This window comes from Micromys minutus, assembly GCF_963924665.1.
Source record: "Micromys minutus genome assembly, chromosome: 9".
Classification (NCBI taxonomy): Eukaryota; Metazoa; Chordata; class Mammalia; order Rodentia; family Muridae; genus Micromys; species Micromys minutus.
In genome coordinates, this window is record NC_137978.1 from 41,182,850 (window position 1) to 41,199,933 (window position 17,084).

The 17,084-nt window shown below is 38.5% G+C and overlaps 1 protein-coding gene across 1 annotated transcript in view; it reads right to left on the reverse strand.

Annotated features, from left to right (window-relative positions):
* LOC308424874 (protein argonaute-3) overlaps positions 1-17,084 on the reverse strand; it is a gene marked incomplete at both ends in the record, with an annotated part of 71,476 nt that overhangs the window by 47,769 nt on the left and 6,623 nt on the right. Inside the window, 4 exons of the mRNA XM_080922062.1 lie at positions 1,803-1,939; positions 2,879-3,087; positions 6,415-6,535; positions 14,174-14,345. Of these exons, the coding sequence (XP_080778188.1) occupies positions 1,803-1,939; positions 2,879-3,087; positions 6,415-6,535; positions 14,174-14,345 (639 nt within the window). The remainder of the gene's footprint in view (positions 1-1,802; positions 1,940-2,878; positions 3,088-6,414; positions 6,536-14,173; positions 14,346-17,084) is intronic.

The following is a 17,084-nucleotide window of genomic DNA, read 5'->3' on the forward strand; positions in this document are numbered from 1 at the left end:
GCACAGAGTGACAGCACTAAGTGAAAACAGTAGGTTATGAAAAAAGAGAGAGGGGGGAGGGGGGCGGAGTGTCAGGAGAACTGGGGGTGGGAAATAAGGAGCAGATATAGTCAAAATACATCTTATACACTCATGAAATTCTCAAAATAAAATTTAAAAAGAAAGGAAGAACAAAATATGCAAACCAACAGTTTATTAAGGTGAATGGCTAGCCATATCAAGGCCTTAGGCTTTATTCTCAGTGCCTAAAAATAACAATAAATGTAAGAGTAAAAAAGAATAAATCATAAGTGGTCCTCATATTAGTGAAAGACTACTTGGTTCATTTTGAGGCAGGCACAGTAAGCAATCCATGCCTATGACTCTACAGCTGGAGTTGGAGCACAAGAATATCGTGGACCATACAGTGAGTTCCACGCTGGGCTGAGCCACATAAGAACCTGTTTCCAAAAAATATGACAAATAAAACAATGACAACAAAACCACTTAAAATAGCAACTTTAATTGGCAACAACCTAAGAGTTTGATAGCACACATACGAGGAAGCAAGTCTCCTGACGAGTGCATGGGAACCATTGTAACCTTTATAGAGAGGATCTGGAAATACTCACTCTCTTTTGCTTTTTTCAAGACAGGGTCTCCCTGTGTTGCCTGGCTGCCCTGGAACTCACTCTGTAGACCAGGCTGACCTCGAACTCAGATCCACCTGCCACTGACGCCTGGGTGTTAGGATTAGAGGTGTACACCACCATCACCCGGCCTTATCAGTCTGTCTCCAGACACATACGTTAAATGTATGTAAAATAATATTTGGAGATAGCACGTTAATAAAAATATCCCTAGGCTAAACAGTGTCTCATTATATCTATGGTGGCAAAACTGCTAAGAAAAAAAATGTGACGATTCTGTGTTGATTTGGAAAGATCCAGGGATCCATGGAGGGATGGCTAATTCCACAGACTAAGCGAGAAACATGATGAAACTTGAACATATTGCTGTGCTAGGAAGCAAGAGAGGTATCAGTGACTTATCAACTAGATACTGTGCCTCAGAATTCCACTGAATCCAAAAAGAATAGAAGGAGAAATGTCTCCAGTTTGTAATCTCTAGTGAAGTGAAGGTCCTGAGAGCAAGGAGCAGGAGCACATCAGTAACTGCCAAGTTTGAGTCGCAGGCTCATAAAGGAGAGGCCTTCGAACCCACTGACATCTATGGATTCATCTTTGCACACCATTTAGACCCCCAGTACCGCCTCCAAATAGGACATAACACAGAATCCTTACGTCTTCTACCCAAAGTGAAAAATTCTAACAAAATGAATAATAAATACATACATATGGCAGTTTGCCATATTATTCTCTGTACTTATATATAAGCTTAAGAATAGTTGCAGGAAAGCACCTAAAAATAAGAACGCAATTAGCAGCGCATTAGTCCAACAGGGACGCCTGGTTACGGTCCCTAAGACCGACACTTTTGTCTTGAGGATATGAATTTTAAAATGAAAGGTTGACTTAAGGGTAAAGAGAACAGAATAAGATAAAATTCTCAAATGATCTATCACATCAGGGTTTTTACACATTTTCATGTGCCTGTTTCAAGTTTGATAGTGTTCTCACACAAGTTCTGTATAAATGAAATATAATAGAAATATTCAGGTTTCATTAGGTTGTCGTTCATATATATATATATCCAAGTATTACTTTAAGATACCAGTACATATAACTGTATAAATATTACTGTACATACATGCCATATAGAAATCGACTACCCAATTCAGAATATGGTTTTAGTTCCCTTACCATCAATATTTAGCATCATTTTCCACATGGCAGGCCGAACAGATTGATGGAATCCAAACCATACTTCCCTGCCCCCTCCCAGAGGGTGGTCATATCCTTCTGGAGCTGAGAAAAAGGAACGCCCCACAGGCGTATATCTACAAAATTAAAATGGCATGTTCAATCCTTTCCTTCTAATACTAATATATAAATCTGCAGGACAGGGGACACTAAAGCAAAGACAATTAATTTATTATAATGATACTTATAATCATAAAAACACATGAGAGCAAAAGCTATTCTAAGTGAAGAAATTTATCAGCAGCCTTCTCTGAAATTGTCTATTTTCAGAATCTGTTAGTTTACAAAGCAATATAAATGTATTTTACTCTTTTCCTTAGAGATAGTCTCATGGTGTAGCTCTCCACAGCCTTGAACTCACAATGTGGACCAGGCTGACCTCTAACTCACAGAGATCTGCCTGCTCCTGCTCACTGAGTGCTGGGATTAAAGGTGTGTGCTATCTCACTTGTCCCTTAAAATGCTTTACCAAAAATAAGCTAAGAACATTGTAACTTTAAAATGTTAAAGAGTAAGTTATTTCTGCAAATATGTTCAAAGACATATATTTGACATATTTAAATCCAGAAATAGGAAATTCTAGTGTGACGTTAAAAATAGGTCCTCTCCTTTGTTCTTCTGCAGAAGCCTGAATGAATGCAGGACCTCAAGTATGCTGGGCAAATGCGCCACCCCTGTCCCCATCACCAGCCCAAGAGTAGCAGTTTCAACACAACCTGAGACTATTGTATAAAATATGAAAAATCCCTTTTAAAACAGGTGACTTAAGTTCATAGCATATCTGAAAATGTCAGTTATTCAAGACTTATAGGTCCTAAGAAAAGAAGGTTAGGAATTACTCTGTAAAATAATTCATTAGATTAGCTAAACTAGTGATAGGTATTGTACATGATACTATAGTTCAATGGAAAACATACAACATACAAAGGATAACCAAGGAAGGTATATACTGCTCTCTTAGGAAGGAACCCTTCATATTAAAGATCTAATGAGGAAAAAGAACCAGTACCACCTACTTCATGGAGGGCAGATGTCGGAGCACCACGTCAACGGCATGGACCGGGTTAGTGCTGATTGGCTTGTCTAATTCCAGTGGCTCAGGCAGAGACCGTCCAGTCAGTACTTCATGTAGTAGGTGCCAACTGACCCGAGACACAAATTTGACTGACACCTTGAAAGGTCGATCTTTTCCACCTTCCCCAGGTAAAGTAACGTCTAAATCTACCTGTTAATGGCAAGAGAACCAAGTGTAAAACATTGAAAGAGATAAATGTAATTATTTTAAACTTAACATAAAAAAACAACAGAATATTTAAAATCTTAATGCCAAATTAACAGAATAAAATTGCCAAGGCTGGTTGATATCCATGGGACTTTTCCCCTTTTCTGAGGAGAAAGGGATGAGGTGAATGGGTAGAGAGGAGGAGGGGCTGAGGAGAGGAGGGAGAGGAAGTTGTGATTGGGACATAAAGTAAATACATAATATAAAAATTATAAAAACTTAAATGCATAGTTTATCCATGGCAGTTACATTGATCATTCTAAATCACTGGAAACTACTTAAATATGCTAACATTTTGGCAGCTGTTAAAAAAAGAATAAAGATCTTTTTGGAACTGTTATCTGATCATTTCTCAGTCATATTATATTACTAAATGAACAACCCAAATATGAAAGACTATGAAGGACAAAGGCTTTTGTAAGAGAGGAAAATGAGAAAACAGTCATGAATCTGCTTCCTTTAGCGAAAAAGAAACACAAGAAGGAAGCATGAACCAGAAACAAAGGAACTGGTTAAATCCTGCCTACAGGGAATGGATTGGAAGAGAGAAAAGAAAGGCACGGCTAGTGTATTGGGGGGTGGAGTCTTGACATTGGGGGACATTCTAAAATTCTAAATAATCAAGGTATCATTTCAGCTACTTGAGAGGCTGAGGCTGGAAAGTCAGTTGATTAATAAATCCAAGATCAAAAAGGATGAGCCAGATATAGTGATTTGTGCTCGTGACCCCAGCACTCAGCAACAGAGGCAGCTGGGAGGTGGTGGCACACAGCTTTAATCTCAGCACTCAAGATGCAGAGGAAGGTGGATCTCTGTGAGTTCAAGGCCAAGGGTAGCCTGGTCTACAGAGTTCCAGGTCATCAACAAAACCCAAGACCAAAAATACTCCAACAATGATAAAAAGACAAAACAAAACAAACAAACAAACAAACAAACAAAAAACAAAAAAACCCTCTAGCATAAACAGAATCAAATTAATACAAACATATTTCAAACAAATAGAGAAAACAATAATCCTTTCAAGCATAAATCACCAATTGCTAAAAAAAAAAAAATAAGGATATAGATCCTTAAAGGTTTGGGCTGGAGAGATGGCTCAGTGGTTAAGACACTGACTGCTCTTCCAGAGGTCCTGAGTTCAATTCCCAGCAACCACATGGTGGCTCACAACCATTTGTAATGAGATCTGATGCCCTCTTCTGGTGTGTCTTAACCAGAAGAGGGCATCAGATCTTAAGACAGTGACAGTGTACTCATATACATAAGATAAATAAGTCATTTTAAAAAAATCCTCAAAGGTTATTTCTTACATAAAAACAAAATGCTGTGCATCAAAGGGCACAACTGATGGAGGGAGAGACAGTTTACAAAATGTCAAAAATAAATCTTTGTAAACTATATATGTGAAAAGGGGTTAGCATCCATTAAAAAAACTCCTGTAACCATTTACTACAAAAACAAAAAAACCTATTTTAAAAACTGGACAAAATATTTGAATGGACATCTTAATGAACATAAAATGACCAGTGAAAACATCAATATCACTAATTTGGAGGGACTCTAAACCACAATGAAGTTGGTTGTACATCTGTACAACCTCAGCTCCTTTGAAAGCAGAGGGAGGAGGATTTTAAGTTAAGATGCCAGCCTTGTTCCATAGAAAGGGTCAAAGTCCAGCCCTGGGTCATACAACGTGACCTAAATGCGTCTATCAGCAGAAAACTGATAAACATAACGTGTTGTGTAAATGTAGTAGACTTATTACCCTTGAAAAAGAAATGTTATAATATGGATATAATTTGAAGACATAATGCTGTGTGAAATAAGCAAGCCACAGACGGGTAAATGTTTCACGATTCCATGTATGTGAAGTACCTAGTGGTGTTGAAGTCAGACACAGAAAGGAGAATACCAGTTGCCAAGGGTTGATAGGCAAGGGCAATAAAGAATGTTTTCAATTTTAACAGAGTTTCAATGTAACAGGATAGACAACTCTGGGGTGGATGGTGTCAATGGTTAGACGGCACTGCAAAGGTACCTGACAGCACTGAATTGTACTTTTAAAACAAGTAAGATGTTACTTGTACTTTACATGTTAAAAACAAACAAATAAAAACGAAAAAAAAAAAAACTTCCCCTTAAGATATTAAATACAAGGAGAAAGAGAGTATCTTGTAAGAAAAACTGGCAGGAATCAGCCTAACCAGGTGGTTAAAGTTAACACTACCATTAATGGAACAAATATAAACTATGTACCTCTGGGCACAGCCCCAGTGATTAAAATATTTTTGTAATATTGTGGCCAAAAATATATAAACAAAACATAACTGGGGGGAAGGAGATGTCAAATCCACTTCAGGGTCAGTCTGAAGAATAATGTGGCTGTGATATTCAGTCATGTTTGCATCAGAGGCTAGGGAATAGTTCCATACTAGAGACTGACAATGTGATGCCTGTTAGCATAGTCTTGGACCAGATTTTCTATCAGGGGAGGGGAAGACACTAAAGAACATAATTAAAACAATGGGCAACGCTAGAATATTGAGTGTGGATTAGAAAAAGGGTCTTATGTCAGTATTAAACTTAATTAAGTTGGTAACTATAGTAAAGCTTTTATCCATATTGTTAGGAAATCTGTAACATTATTGTAACAATATTAAGGTATGATTAATGAGCATAATGTATGCAACCCAAGTGTGAATGGATTAGGAACAGGGAAGCACGTATATATGTGTTTCTTTATATCAATATACCGAGCAATAATGAAAGAGCAAAGGAGAGTAAGAAAAAATGTTAAAATCAATGCAGCAAATGGTAAAGGCATTGGTGAGTCGGAGAGACGGGCACACAAGTGCTCTGCCACTGTTCTTGAAGCTTTTTTTGTAAACCTGCAGTTATTTCAACAGAAGTTTAAAAATGATCATATTAGCAGACTGTAATTTTAAATGGTAGTAAAATAATTTAAAGAGAGATACAGGGGCTGAGAAGATGGTTCAGTGGTTAAGAGTACTTGTTCTTGCAGAGGACCTAGGCTTGGTTCCCAGCACCCACATGGCTGCATACAACCAACTCTGACCCCAGTCACAAGGGATCGGGTGTCCTTTTCTGGCCTCCTCAGGCATTGTACAAACATGGTGCATGGACATACATGCGGGCAAAACACCCATAAAATAAGAAAGTCACATGAAATAAGAATGAATAAATCTAGAAAAGAATAAATTAAGGAGGTGCCACACAAGTATAGCTTTACTGTAAAGAAACACGTCTTACCCCGGCCGCTGCCACAGGAAGTGGATTGGCTGTGTAAAGGCTTCTCTTTCCGTCATAAACTGGTCTACGGTCTCCAAATATAGTCACTTTAAAATGCTGAACCATTGAGTCAACTACTTCTCTAAGAAAGGGGGAAAAATACATTCACATAATCCTCTGCAAGATGAAACACAAAATTACCAACTGAAATAGTTCCTGGAACTGTTTGATGACCTCACTCAAAACAAGATTTGCTTTCAGACCACAGCTTAAAAGAGCAAAGGCTGCTGGTAACGGATGACACAGGTTCCTCAGGCCAAAAAACAAAAACAAAACAAACAAAAAGGAATGAATCCAACAAATTAATCACTTTGGGATACTCTTAATCAGAAAACTACTATTAGAATTTGATTCAAAGTTCAGTAGGTCCTTAATAACTCTTCCAGCAGTGGACAGTCGGTCTGCTTCGGTGACCTTCCGAATCTGAGAAGCAGGCAGCTGACGCTGAACTGAACAGCTTTACTCCTGCCTGAGGCCTGGCTGTACTCTGTTATTACTTCTATTTGATTAATGGTCCTCCATACTCAGTTCCTCCATTTGAACCCTGATGACTTGATGCCCATGCCTCTCCACTGCATTAGTAACTTTCCGATCTGAATTACCACCACCTTAAATTAAGACTTCAGTTCTAGCAGTTGGATTTCTTAAGGTTTGTTTGTTTGTTTGTTTTGTTTGTTTTTAATGTCTTTAGGTTTTTTTTTCCTCCTCCAATCCCACTGAAAATCTATCACTGCTAAATAAATCCTTCTGCAATACTTTTATTCCTAAACGACAAAAGCCTGCTTTAGGTTTGGGTGTGGTGGCCCATGCCTTTCATCCCAGCTGAGCTCACCATCGTTGTAAGCTCTTGGCACAGAAACCTCTCTAAGCTAAGGGATGTCCTTCCTGCCAGCTCCATTTTCTATGCCTATTCTCCTAAGTTATCCCTTCTGATGTTCTTGAAAAGCCATGTACTCCTATGCGTTCTTACCTTTACCTTCTATATGTGATTTAAAAAAAGATTTATTTATTATGAGTACACTGTAGCTGTCTTCAGACACACCAAAAGAGGGCATCATATCTCATTACAAATGGTTGTGGGCCACCATGTGGTTGCTGGGAATTGAACTCAGGACCTCTGGAAGAGCAGTCGGTGTTCTTAACCTCTGAGCCATCTCTCTAGCCCTAAATGTGATTTTTTAAAAAAATCAATTCATACTGCTGTGGAAAGATCAGTTGCGTTTTTTAATAGTAACTTTTCAAAATTATTTTCAAAGGCTTCTCCTAGAAAAGCAGTTGTAAATGACTTTAAACTTACTTGATTCATTTCTGACTGATCTGGAAATAATCTACATTATTCAGTCATGCTCTCAGCAGGAACCTTCACTTACCTAACTGACTGACAGCTCTAAAAGAAACACAGCCGCAGCGCATCATTTCCACACGTGTATCTTCTGAACTGATGTGAGAATTAACCTCTATGTACCCAGAAGGAGTATATATAGGTCAAAGTGAATTTTATCAATGAACTACTATCAACAGTGAACTACTAAACTGATCTAACTGGTTCTAATAATCCACACCTTTTACTGTTCTAGTTTATCCTACCTCAGTCAAGATTTTGCTTTCTAATATTGGCTAGCCGGATGGGCAAACTTAAAACCTTTTTAAATGTAGCTCATTACTAATGTACTCATTACTAAGTAATGTGAACATCTGGCTGCGTTTCTGCTCTTCTACAAATGCCCTGTTTGTTTCCTTTGCACCCACTCGACTCCTATATTCTTCCCGTTGAACTGAAGATGTCCTATTTATATTCTAGATAGTAATTTGCAGTCAGGATTAGTCACTGTAAAAATCTTTGCCCACAACTGTTTTAACTACATACCTGCTTAACTGAACCAATAATTTTATATTACTGAATTAATCCATTTTTTTCACCCGTGGCTTCATACTTTTGAGATGCTGTTCAAGAAACACTACGTCAATACAGACTGCATATTCCTTACCTGAAATGCTTAGAACTAGAAGCATTTAGATTTTTTTAAAAAATCTTTGCATATACATACATATGTATACAGAAATGTTATTTCTCAGCCCAGAAGAAAAACAAGATCCTGTCCGCTGGAGGAAATTTGATGGAACAAGTCATATACTAAATGAATGATCCAGACACTGATGTACAAGTGTCACACATTTGGAAGCTAGAATTTAGAAAGAAAATTATATGCCCTGATAGCATTAGTAGGCCAGGGAATCAGACAACATAAAGAAAGAAAGCAATCAGTATAGGAAGCAATGTTGAGAAATGCTATGACCATGTGTAAGACACATATGGAGCTAGAGAAAGCTCGGTGATAAAGGAAGCATTTGCTGACCTTACAGAGAACCAGGGTTCAGTTTTTAGCACCCACATGGTAGGTAGCTCAAAACTGTCTGTAGGCATACACTTGGTGCACAGACATTCATATAAAACACTCATAGACACACAATAAAGCCAAAAGATATACATACATGCAGATGCCTCAATGAAAATCATTAATCGTGGCGGCTAGTTTTATGTCACCTTGACAAGCTAAAAATCGTCTGAGAGGGAACCTCATTTAAGGAAATGCCTCTATAAGTTCAGGCTATAAGAAAGCCTGTAAGGCACTTTCTTAGTGATTGATGAGGGAGGACCTAGCCCATTGTGGGTGGTGCCATCCCTAGGCTGGTGGTCCTGGTTTCTATAAAAAAGCAGGTTGAGCAAGCTATGAGGAGCATGAAGCATCCATGGCCTCTGCATCAGCTCCTGCCTTTACGTTCCTGCCCTGTTCAAGTTTCTGCCCTGACTTCCCTTGATGGTGACATGGAAGTGTAAGCCAAATAAATCCTTTCCTCCCCAACTTGCTTTTTTGGTCATGGTGTTTCATCACAGCAACAGAAATCTTATGACAGTGAAATATTAAAATGTTAAAATTACAATTATGCAAAAGCAAAAATACAAACAAAACCATGCTCATCAGTTGGAATTTATTTAAATTATTTAAAGTAAGAATTTGTATGTATGTGTATATATGTGTGGGGTGTGCAAGTGTGCATGGGTGTGCAAATGTGCACATGTGTGTGCATGAGTGTGGATTGAACCTAAGGGATTGAACTCAGGTCCTCATGCTTGCAAAACAAATACTTTGAGCCCTCTGAGAGACCCTCACAAATATGCTTCAAGTATAACAAAGGTTCTTCAAATAATAATTGGATAGACCACCATGCATTATCATCAAATATAATAAACTGTTTTTCTCTTTTCTTTTATAAGTAATAACAGATTATCACTCTATAGACTAAAGCCGGCATCAAATTCATACCAAGCCACCTACTTCAGCCTTCCTTCCTGCTGGATTACAAGTGTAAGCCAACATTCTAAGTGTCAAACATTCTAATACCAATGGCAATTTCTGGCAATTATGAGAACTTTAACTGGGGTTCAGTATAGTATAGTTATGGAATATCTGTTTTCTATTGTAACAGTACAAGTGGACAAGGTGGAAATAGAGTCTCTTGATTTATTTTTTTATCCAAATGCAGAATTTTTAGCAGAACATTTGTGTATACCATTAAAACAATTTCTTAGCTTTATAAGACGTGAAACTATATAACTAAACCACATAACATTTTTGAAGTGGAAATTCTGGTTTCTTTGGAGAGTCAGTTGTATCGGATGGTGTTTTGCTGGGGCAAAGCCGTGGCGGAGTGTTTTCCTGAAGCAGACACAGGTGAGAGGATGTTCTGCTAAAGCAATCATGTGAAAGGACACATGATAAACAAAAATGAGTGTCCTCGCTAATGACGCACATGTAGTGGTTCAGCTTACATTGTGTAGCTGAGCTCTGCTAACTTCTGCTGGTGTTCTGGCGTCTTCTTGCTTCTTCCTCAGACTCAGGCTGATGGGCAGAGAGAGTGATGTCAGCTGAGACAGACTCATGATGAGGCAAGCCCCAAGGAGGACAGGTGATGTGTGAAAGGAGTTTATAGAAATAGGACTCAAGGGACTGTGAGGCTTCTATATCTAGCTCTGCAACGCCTCCTAGTCTTGTGCCTTGGCTTCATTGAGAAGCATGGCAAAGAATGTCTGGCCCAATTGCTCCTTCTGACTTGTGCGGATTTGGCTGAGGCCTTGGTGTTTCTGTTAGGTTGTGCCACTGCTGATGACTTGTGCTTGCTATCCCAACCCTACTCAACTAGACTGCTGACATATTTGTGAAGGACTTGCAAATGGATGGAGCTGCCGCTGCTGAATCCTGTGAACTGAGCTGCTGATCTCCTGACCACACAGATTGGATTTGCTCCAAAGAACAACTTCTAAACAGGTCCAGTTCCCCTAATAATCTTTCTTTTCCACTGCCTCTGCTGGGTGGTGGGCTAGAAGGGGGGGGGGTTAAAACATTTTAAGAACCCATATTACAAGTAGGGTTGAGAAAAATTTAAGCTTGCACATTTTAATTTAAAAGTTTAAATGATATCATTTATTGTGTGTTTATGTATGTATGTACATGGGTAGGTGCATGTGCCATGGCATGCAAATGGAGACCAGAGGACAATTTGTAACTGGTTCTCTCCTCCTACCATGTGGCTCTCAGGTAATCAGGTATGGCAACAGGGGCCTTTACCCAAGCAATCTTTTTTTTTTTAAAAAAGATGGATTTATTATTATATTTATATGAGTTGTGGCTGTGAAGAGGGCATCAGATCCTATTACAGATGGTTGTGAGCCACCATCTGGTTGCTGGGAATTGAACTCAAAACCTCTATCTCTCCAGCCCCCCACTAAGCAATCTTGCCAGCAGTTTGTTTGTTTGTTTGATTTAGATGGGATCTTACTGTGTAGCTGACTGAACTGGAACTTGCTATGCAGACCAGACTGTCTGGAACCCGGAGACCCACCTTCCTTTGCTTCTGTATGAGGGCTAAAGGCCTGTGTCGTTTATGCTACGCCAATCAGCCCAACATTTTAACTTAAAAAGAGTATTTAAGAAAATAATTTTGGAAAGAAAATTTAAGTAAATGGAGCTAAGTTTTACCTACGTTTCAATGGCTTTCTTTCACTAGTCAGCTTAGTCTAGGGAAGGGAGAATTCTCGCAGAAAATAAGTCTTTTCTTCTTTCCAGAACTTCAAGCTACAGTTTAAAATTTAGAATTTTTCTGGCAATTATTCTGAAGATGAAACTTGCCTGAGTATGTTGAGTCTGGTAAAAGGCTACAGCCTCCCTTCCCACTCTTCCCTCAGCTCTCACTGTCTGCGTTTTAGTGGTGCCACGCTGTAAACGCTAACTTTTTTTTCCCGATATTTTCTTTACTTATATTTCAAATGTTATCCCCTTTTCTGGTTTCCCTTCTGGAATCCCGCTATCCCATCCCCCCTCCCATCCACCAACTCCCTCCCATCTCCCCTACCCTGGCATTCTTAAACACTGGGGTGTTGAGCCTTCATAGGGCCAAGGACTTCTCTTGTTGATACCTGATAAGGCCACCCTCTGCTACATATGCTGCTGGAGCCATGGGTCCCTCCATGTGTACTCTTTGGTTGGTGGTTTAGTCTCTGGGAGGTCTGGTTGATTGGTATTGTTCTTTTGGGGTTGCAAACCCCTTCAGCTCCTTCAGTCCTCTTTATAACTCCCCTATTGGGGACCCCATTCTCAGACCAATGGTTGGTTGAGAATTGAGTATTTCTCAGGCTCTGGCAAAGCCTCTCAGAAAACAGCTAGTAAACTCTACTTAATGAACAAGTATTCCATTCCTACATTGAAAGACCTTAAAGAAATCTGTACCATTCCCATATAAATTTAGCTGGACAGAATTGAGGTCCTATTTCTAAAATATCTGAAGTTAAGTTATTGTGACCACTCACTTCTTTAAAAGCACACACGGTTTTAGATGTACATATTAAACCTGCTCTCTTACCAAATGGTTATTTTTTAAAAAGATTTATTTATTTATTTATTTATTTATTTATTTATTTATTTATTTATTTATTATAAGTACACTGTAGTTGTATTCAGACACACCAGAAAGGGCATCTGATCTCATTACAGATGGTTGTGAGCCACCATGTGGTTTCTGGGATTCGAACTCAGGACCTCTGGAAGAGCAGTCAGTGCTCTTAACCACTGAGCCATCTTTCCAGCCCCGGTCATCTTTTTTAAAAAATATACTTAAAGAATGTATTTATGTGTGTAAGTGTTTTGCCTGCATGTACATCTATGCATCATGTGTTGCCTGGTACCCACAGACGCCCGAAGAGTGTTGGATTTCCCTCAGGAATGGAGTAGCAGATGATTGGGAACTACCTAAAGCAGCCAGTGCTTTTAACTGCTGAGCCATCTCTTCAGCCACAAAATAGTCATTTTAATCAAAACAAACAAATGAACAAACAAACAAGTAGATGAAGCCAACACATATACCCAAAAGCAGAAAATAAGTGTAGAAAGCAAGTCTGCAAGAAGCTGACTCACAGAATGACTCACAGCATTTTCTGGGTATCTGGCCAAGAGAAAGCCTCTGACTACAGTGCAAACTTTGTTATTAATGCCTTACTGTTACATATCTGTGCATGTGGTATAAGAACAAGAAACACCTCATGCTCAAGAGTTATCAGAAAAGCTCAGTCGCTCAAAAAGAAGATAACTTTGACATTATAGATGGTAGCAACACAACCTTTACATTAGAAAGCAACAATTAGATGTAGCTTTATCCATTTTAAAAGGGTTAGCTAGAACTAACAGCTTCATTTTGACCCTTAGCTATTTTAGTACTGTTCAGAAGGAATTGAAAAAAGGCCCACAGTGACCTATGTCTGTAAGCCAACACTTAGACTGACATAGAAGGAGCTACCTAACAGCAACACAAAAGACACGCTAGGCATGCTTGGCTAGATTACAAACAACATGCAAGCGTGGCTTGAACCTTTTTGTTTTGTCTTTTGTTCAATGGTGCTTTCTCTTTCAGGAATAGATATTCAAATATATATTGCATATGCAAATAATAAATATATAATAATATATTGAAAGACTATTGCTCTTTCCAGAGGTCCAGAGTTCAATTTCTGCAGGTTTATATATAGATAGAGCACTAATACATAAAATAAATAACTCTTTAAAAAAATAATCTATTGCACATATAAGTATATGTACATATAATCATATAAATATTACATACTCATATTTAATATTACATGTGTATTATATATATGTTATATTTTAATCTAATCAGATTTTTATATCTTTTCCAAACATTGTTACTTTAGACTTTCCTTAAACTATGTTCACAAGTCTTTGCTTGTTCTTACAATTTTTTTTTTAAATTTACTCTTCATCCCCATCACAGCCCACCTTCCTCTTCAGGACAGGATTTCCCTGTGTAGTCCTGGCTGTCCTGAATTCACTTTGTATCCCTGGCTAGCCTTAAACTCAGAGATCCACTTGTCTCTACTTCCCAAATGCCGAGATTAAGGCGTATACCGCCAATGCTTAAACTTTATTACCACCCAAGTAACATGTAAGCTCGTATAAAATGGGGTAATCTGAAGGACATTTGAAGATTTCGTGTCATCTACTGCTGAAGTACAAATGTCAGAACAAATTATCCATGTATTCCTGGTCAAAGTGTTAATGCTATTGTTATTCAAATATGTAAGATATAGTCATTACTAATTTACTACAGCAAATACAGATAGCAAATGTCAGCTAAACTCCACGGTTCTTACCTGTTCACTCTTCGAGGACACTTGTCTGGTTTGATGTCTACCTCATAGAGGTAGACATCAATCTTTGGGATTTCAACTTGAAAACAGTTAGCCAACAGTTTAATGGGTTTGCCCATAGTGCCATACCCAGGTCTTCTGGGCACTATGAGTAGGGGCTGGGCCCCAATGGGTCCTGTGAGGGAGGAGAAAAAGGTTTCACACAGTTAAAACTCAAGTTCATATAATCTTATAGTAGGTTAGAACTATTGGTACAGCTGATAAATGTTTAAACTTGGTCCTGAAAGGTGACATTATTCCTAATATTTCAATTTCTTTCCTCTCATCTCATTCTCTTCATTAAAAACAAATAACTATGCTCTGGAAAAGAGAGACAGATAAACTATGCAAACTCAAGTAATCCAGTGCATATCAGACCCAAGGAGCATCATGCCAACAGTAAAACACATCTAGAGTAAAGTAAGACCCAAACCCAAGATGAAAATGGCAAAGAAACTAAAGAACACAACTTCAGGTAAGAAGTAAAAAGGGGACTAGAGAGATGGCTCAGTGAAAGACGTGTTCACTGTGGAAACACAAGGACTTGAATTTGGGTTTGGGGAAAACTCAGGTAAACATTAGGTGTGCCTAGAATCCCAGCACTCAAGGCAGACAGGAGGTCCCAGGGACCTGTGTGCCAGCCAGTCTAGCTGAGACCTCGAGCTTCAGGTTCAGTGATAAAGCATCTCAGAAAAATAAGGTGGAGGTGCTGGAGAGATGGCTCAGTGGTCAAGAGCACATGTTGCCCTTGTAGTGGACCCAAGTTCAGTTTCCAGCACCCACATAGAGGTTCATAATCACCTATAATTCTAGTATCAGAGAATCTTACAACTTGACCTCCTTGGACACTAGCCATGCACACGGTACAGGTAAAACTCTCATATTCACATACAGTAATCTTTAAAAAATACAAACACACACACACACACACACACACACACACACACACGTACAGTGGAAAAATAGCAAAAGTATGGGCTGGAGAGATGTCTAAACTGTTATGAACATAGATTGCTCTTGCAGGGGATTTCACTTCAGTTCCCACCATGCATGTTATGTTGGTCACAACTACCTATGATCCCAGCTCCAGAGATCTGATGCCTTCTTCTGGCCTCTGTGGACACCTATATACATTATATATACGTTATATATACATTATTTTTGCTGCCACAGGACTCACGCATACATGTATAAATAACTGAAGTGAACCTCGAAAATAACAGAGTAGCATATGGTACAATGAGTGTTAACATTTTTGTGCTGTTGAGAATCTTCTATTATTAGTATGTCTGTGGAAGGGTGCACATATGCCTGCCATTGTATATGTGTGGAGGTCGGAGAGCAACTTTCAAGAATCACTTCTCCCCTTCTACCATGTAGGTCCTAAGAACTGAACTCAGATCCTTAGACTTGGTGTTAAATGTACTTAATCTCATAAGCCCTGACATAGATACTTGCTTCATCAATGTTGGGATTGATTATATGATCCAGTAACTCTCCTTTAGGGGAGGGATGCATATGAGTGTGTGTTTGCGTGTGTTTTAAGAATTGAAAGGAAAAACCTGAACAGAGATAATTTAACACCCATGTTTATTGGAGCATTATTTACAACAGCAAAAAAGATAAAAAGCAACTTAAATGTTTATGGATGTATGAATAGGTGTGGAAGATACACCTATTAGCAAAATATTCAGCCTGAGAAAAAAATTCTTTACACATACTACAACCAAGACCAACTTTAGGACATAATGTTAAACGAAATAGCTAGTTACAAAACGACAAGCACTGTGCTACCACCTTATATACATATAACTTCTATAAGAAAATGAGAGAAAGGGTCAGCAAGTTGGTTCCGTGGGCAAAGGTACTCGCTGCTGAAGTTGACAACCCGAGTTTGATTCCCAAGACCCACAGGATGGAAAGCCAGAATCAACTCTACATGTTGCCTCTAATGGGTAGCACGTACACATCCTTCCCGACACAAAATAGAAAATAAATGGGCTTTTGCTTTGTTTTAAAGACAGGAAGAAGACAGGTGGTGGTGCACACCTTTAACCCAGCACTCAGGAGGCAGCTGAGGCAGGAAAATCTCTAAGTTGGAGAGCAGCCTGGTCTACAGAGTGAGTTCCAGGGCAGCCAGGGCGACACAAAGAATCCCTGTCTCAAAAACAAAACAAATAAACAAACAGGAAACAAAACAAGCAAACAAAAATAAACAAGACAGGAAGAAATGTAGTTGTTAGGGGCTATGGCAGGAGCCAAGGGGGAGTCAGTTTCAGTTTTCCAAGAGGAAAAGAATTCTAGTGACTATCTTCACAATAGTGTGAATGTACTTTATCACTGGTGAACTGTACATTTAAGTGTACAGAAGATAAATTTAATGGTATGTGTATTTTACCATAGTTGAAAAAAACAGTCTAGCTGAGGGTGGTGATACGCTTCTGGAAAATGCTTCCTGAATATTGGCTTTAGTGTGTCTTCCGTCATGTATAGTTCTAATTTCATTAAAATTTTCTCTTTTAAAAATCATTATGTTCAATCTATACACACCAAGAAAACTTTGATCATTTTCATGTTACGTTTAGTTTTACGTGTACTTTATGCTTATGGTAACTAGTAAGATTTCAATGCATACTATCAAACCTTAAAAAAAAATCAAGTACTGACAAAAATATATTCATATAGTTTTGTTCCAAAATGCTCTTAAAAATCTGAACATGTATCTCTCTTTTTAAAAATAAAGATGCAAGAAATTTTTTTCTCTTTTTCTATTTTGGCTGAGTATATTTTTGTGTTCTAATAGCATAAAAATTTAGGTTCTTATATTTATTTATGGAGGTCAGAAAACAGCATGTGGGAGTCAGCTCTCTCCTTC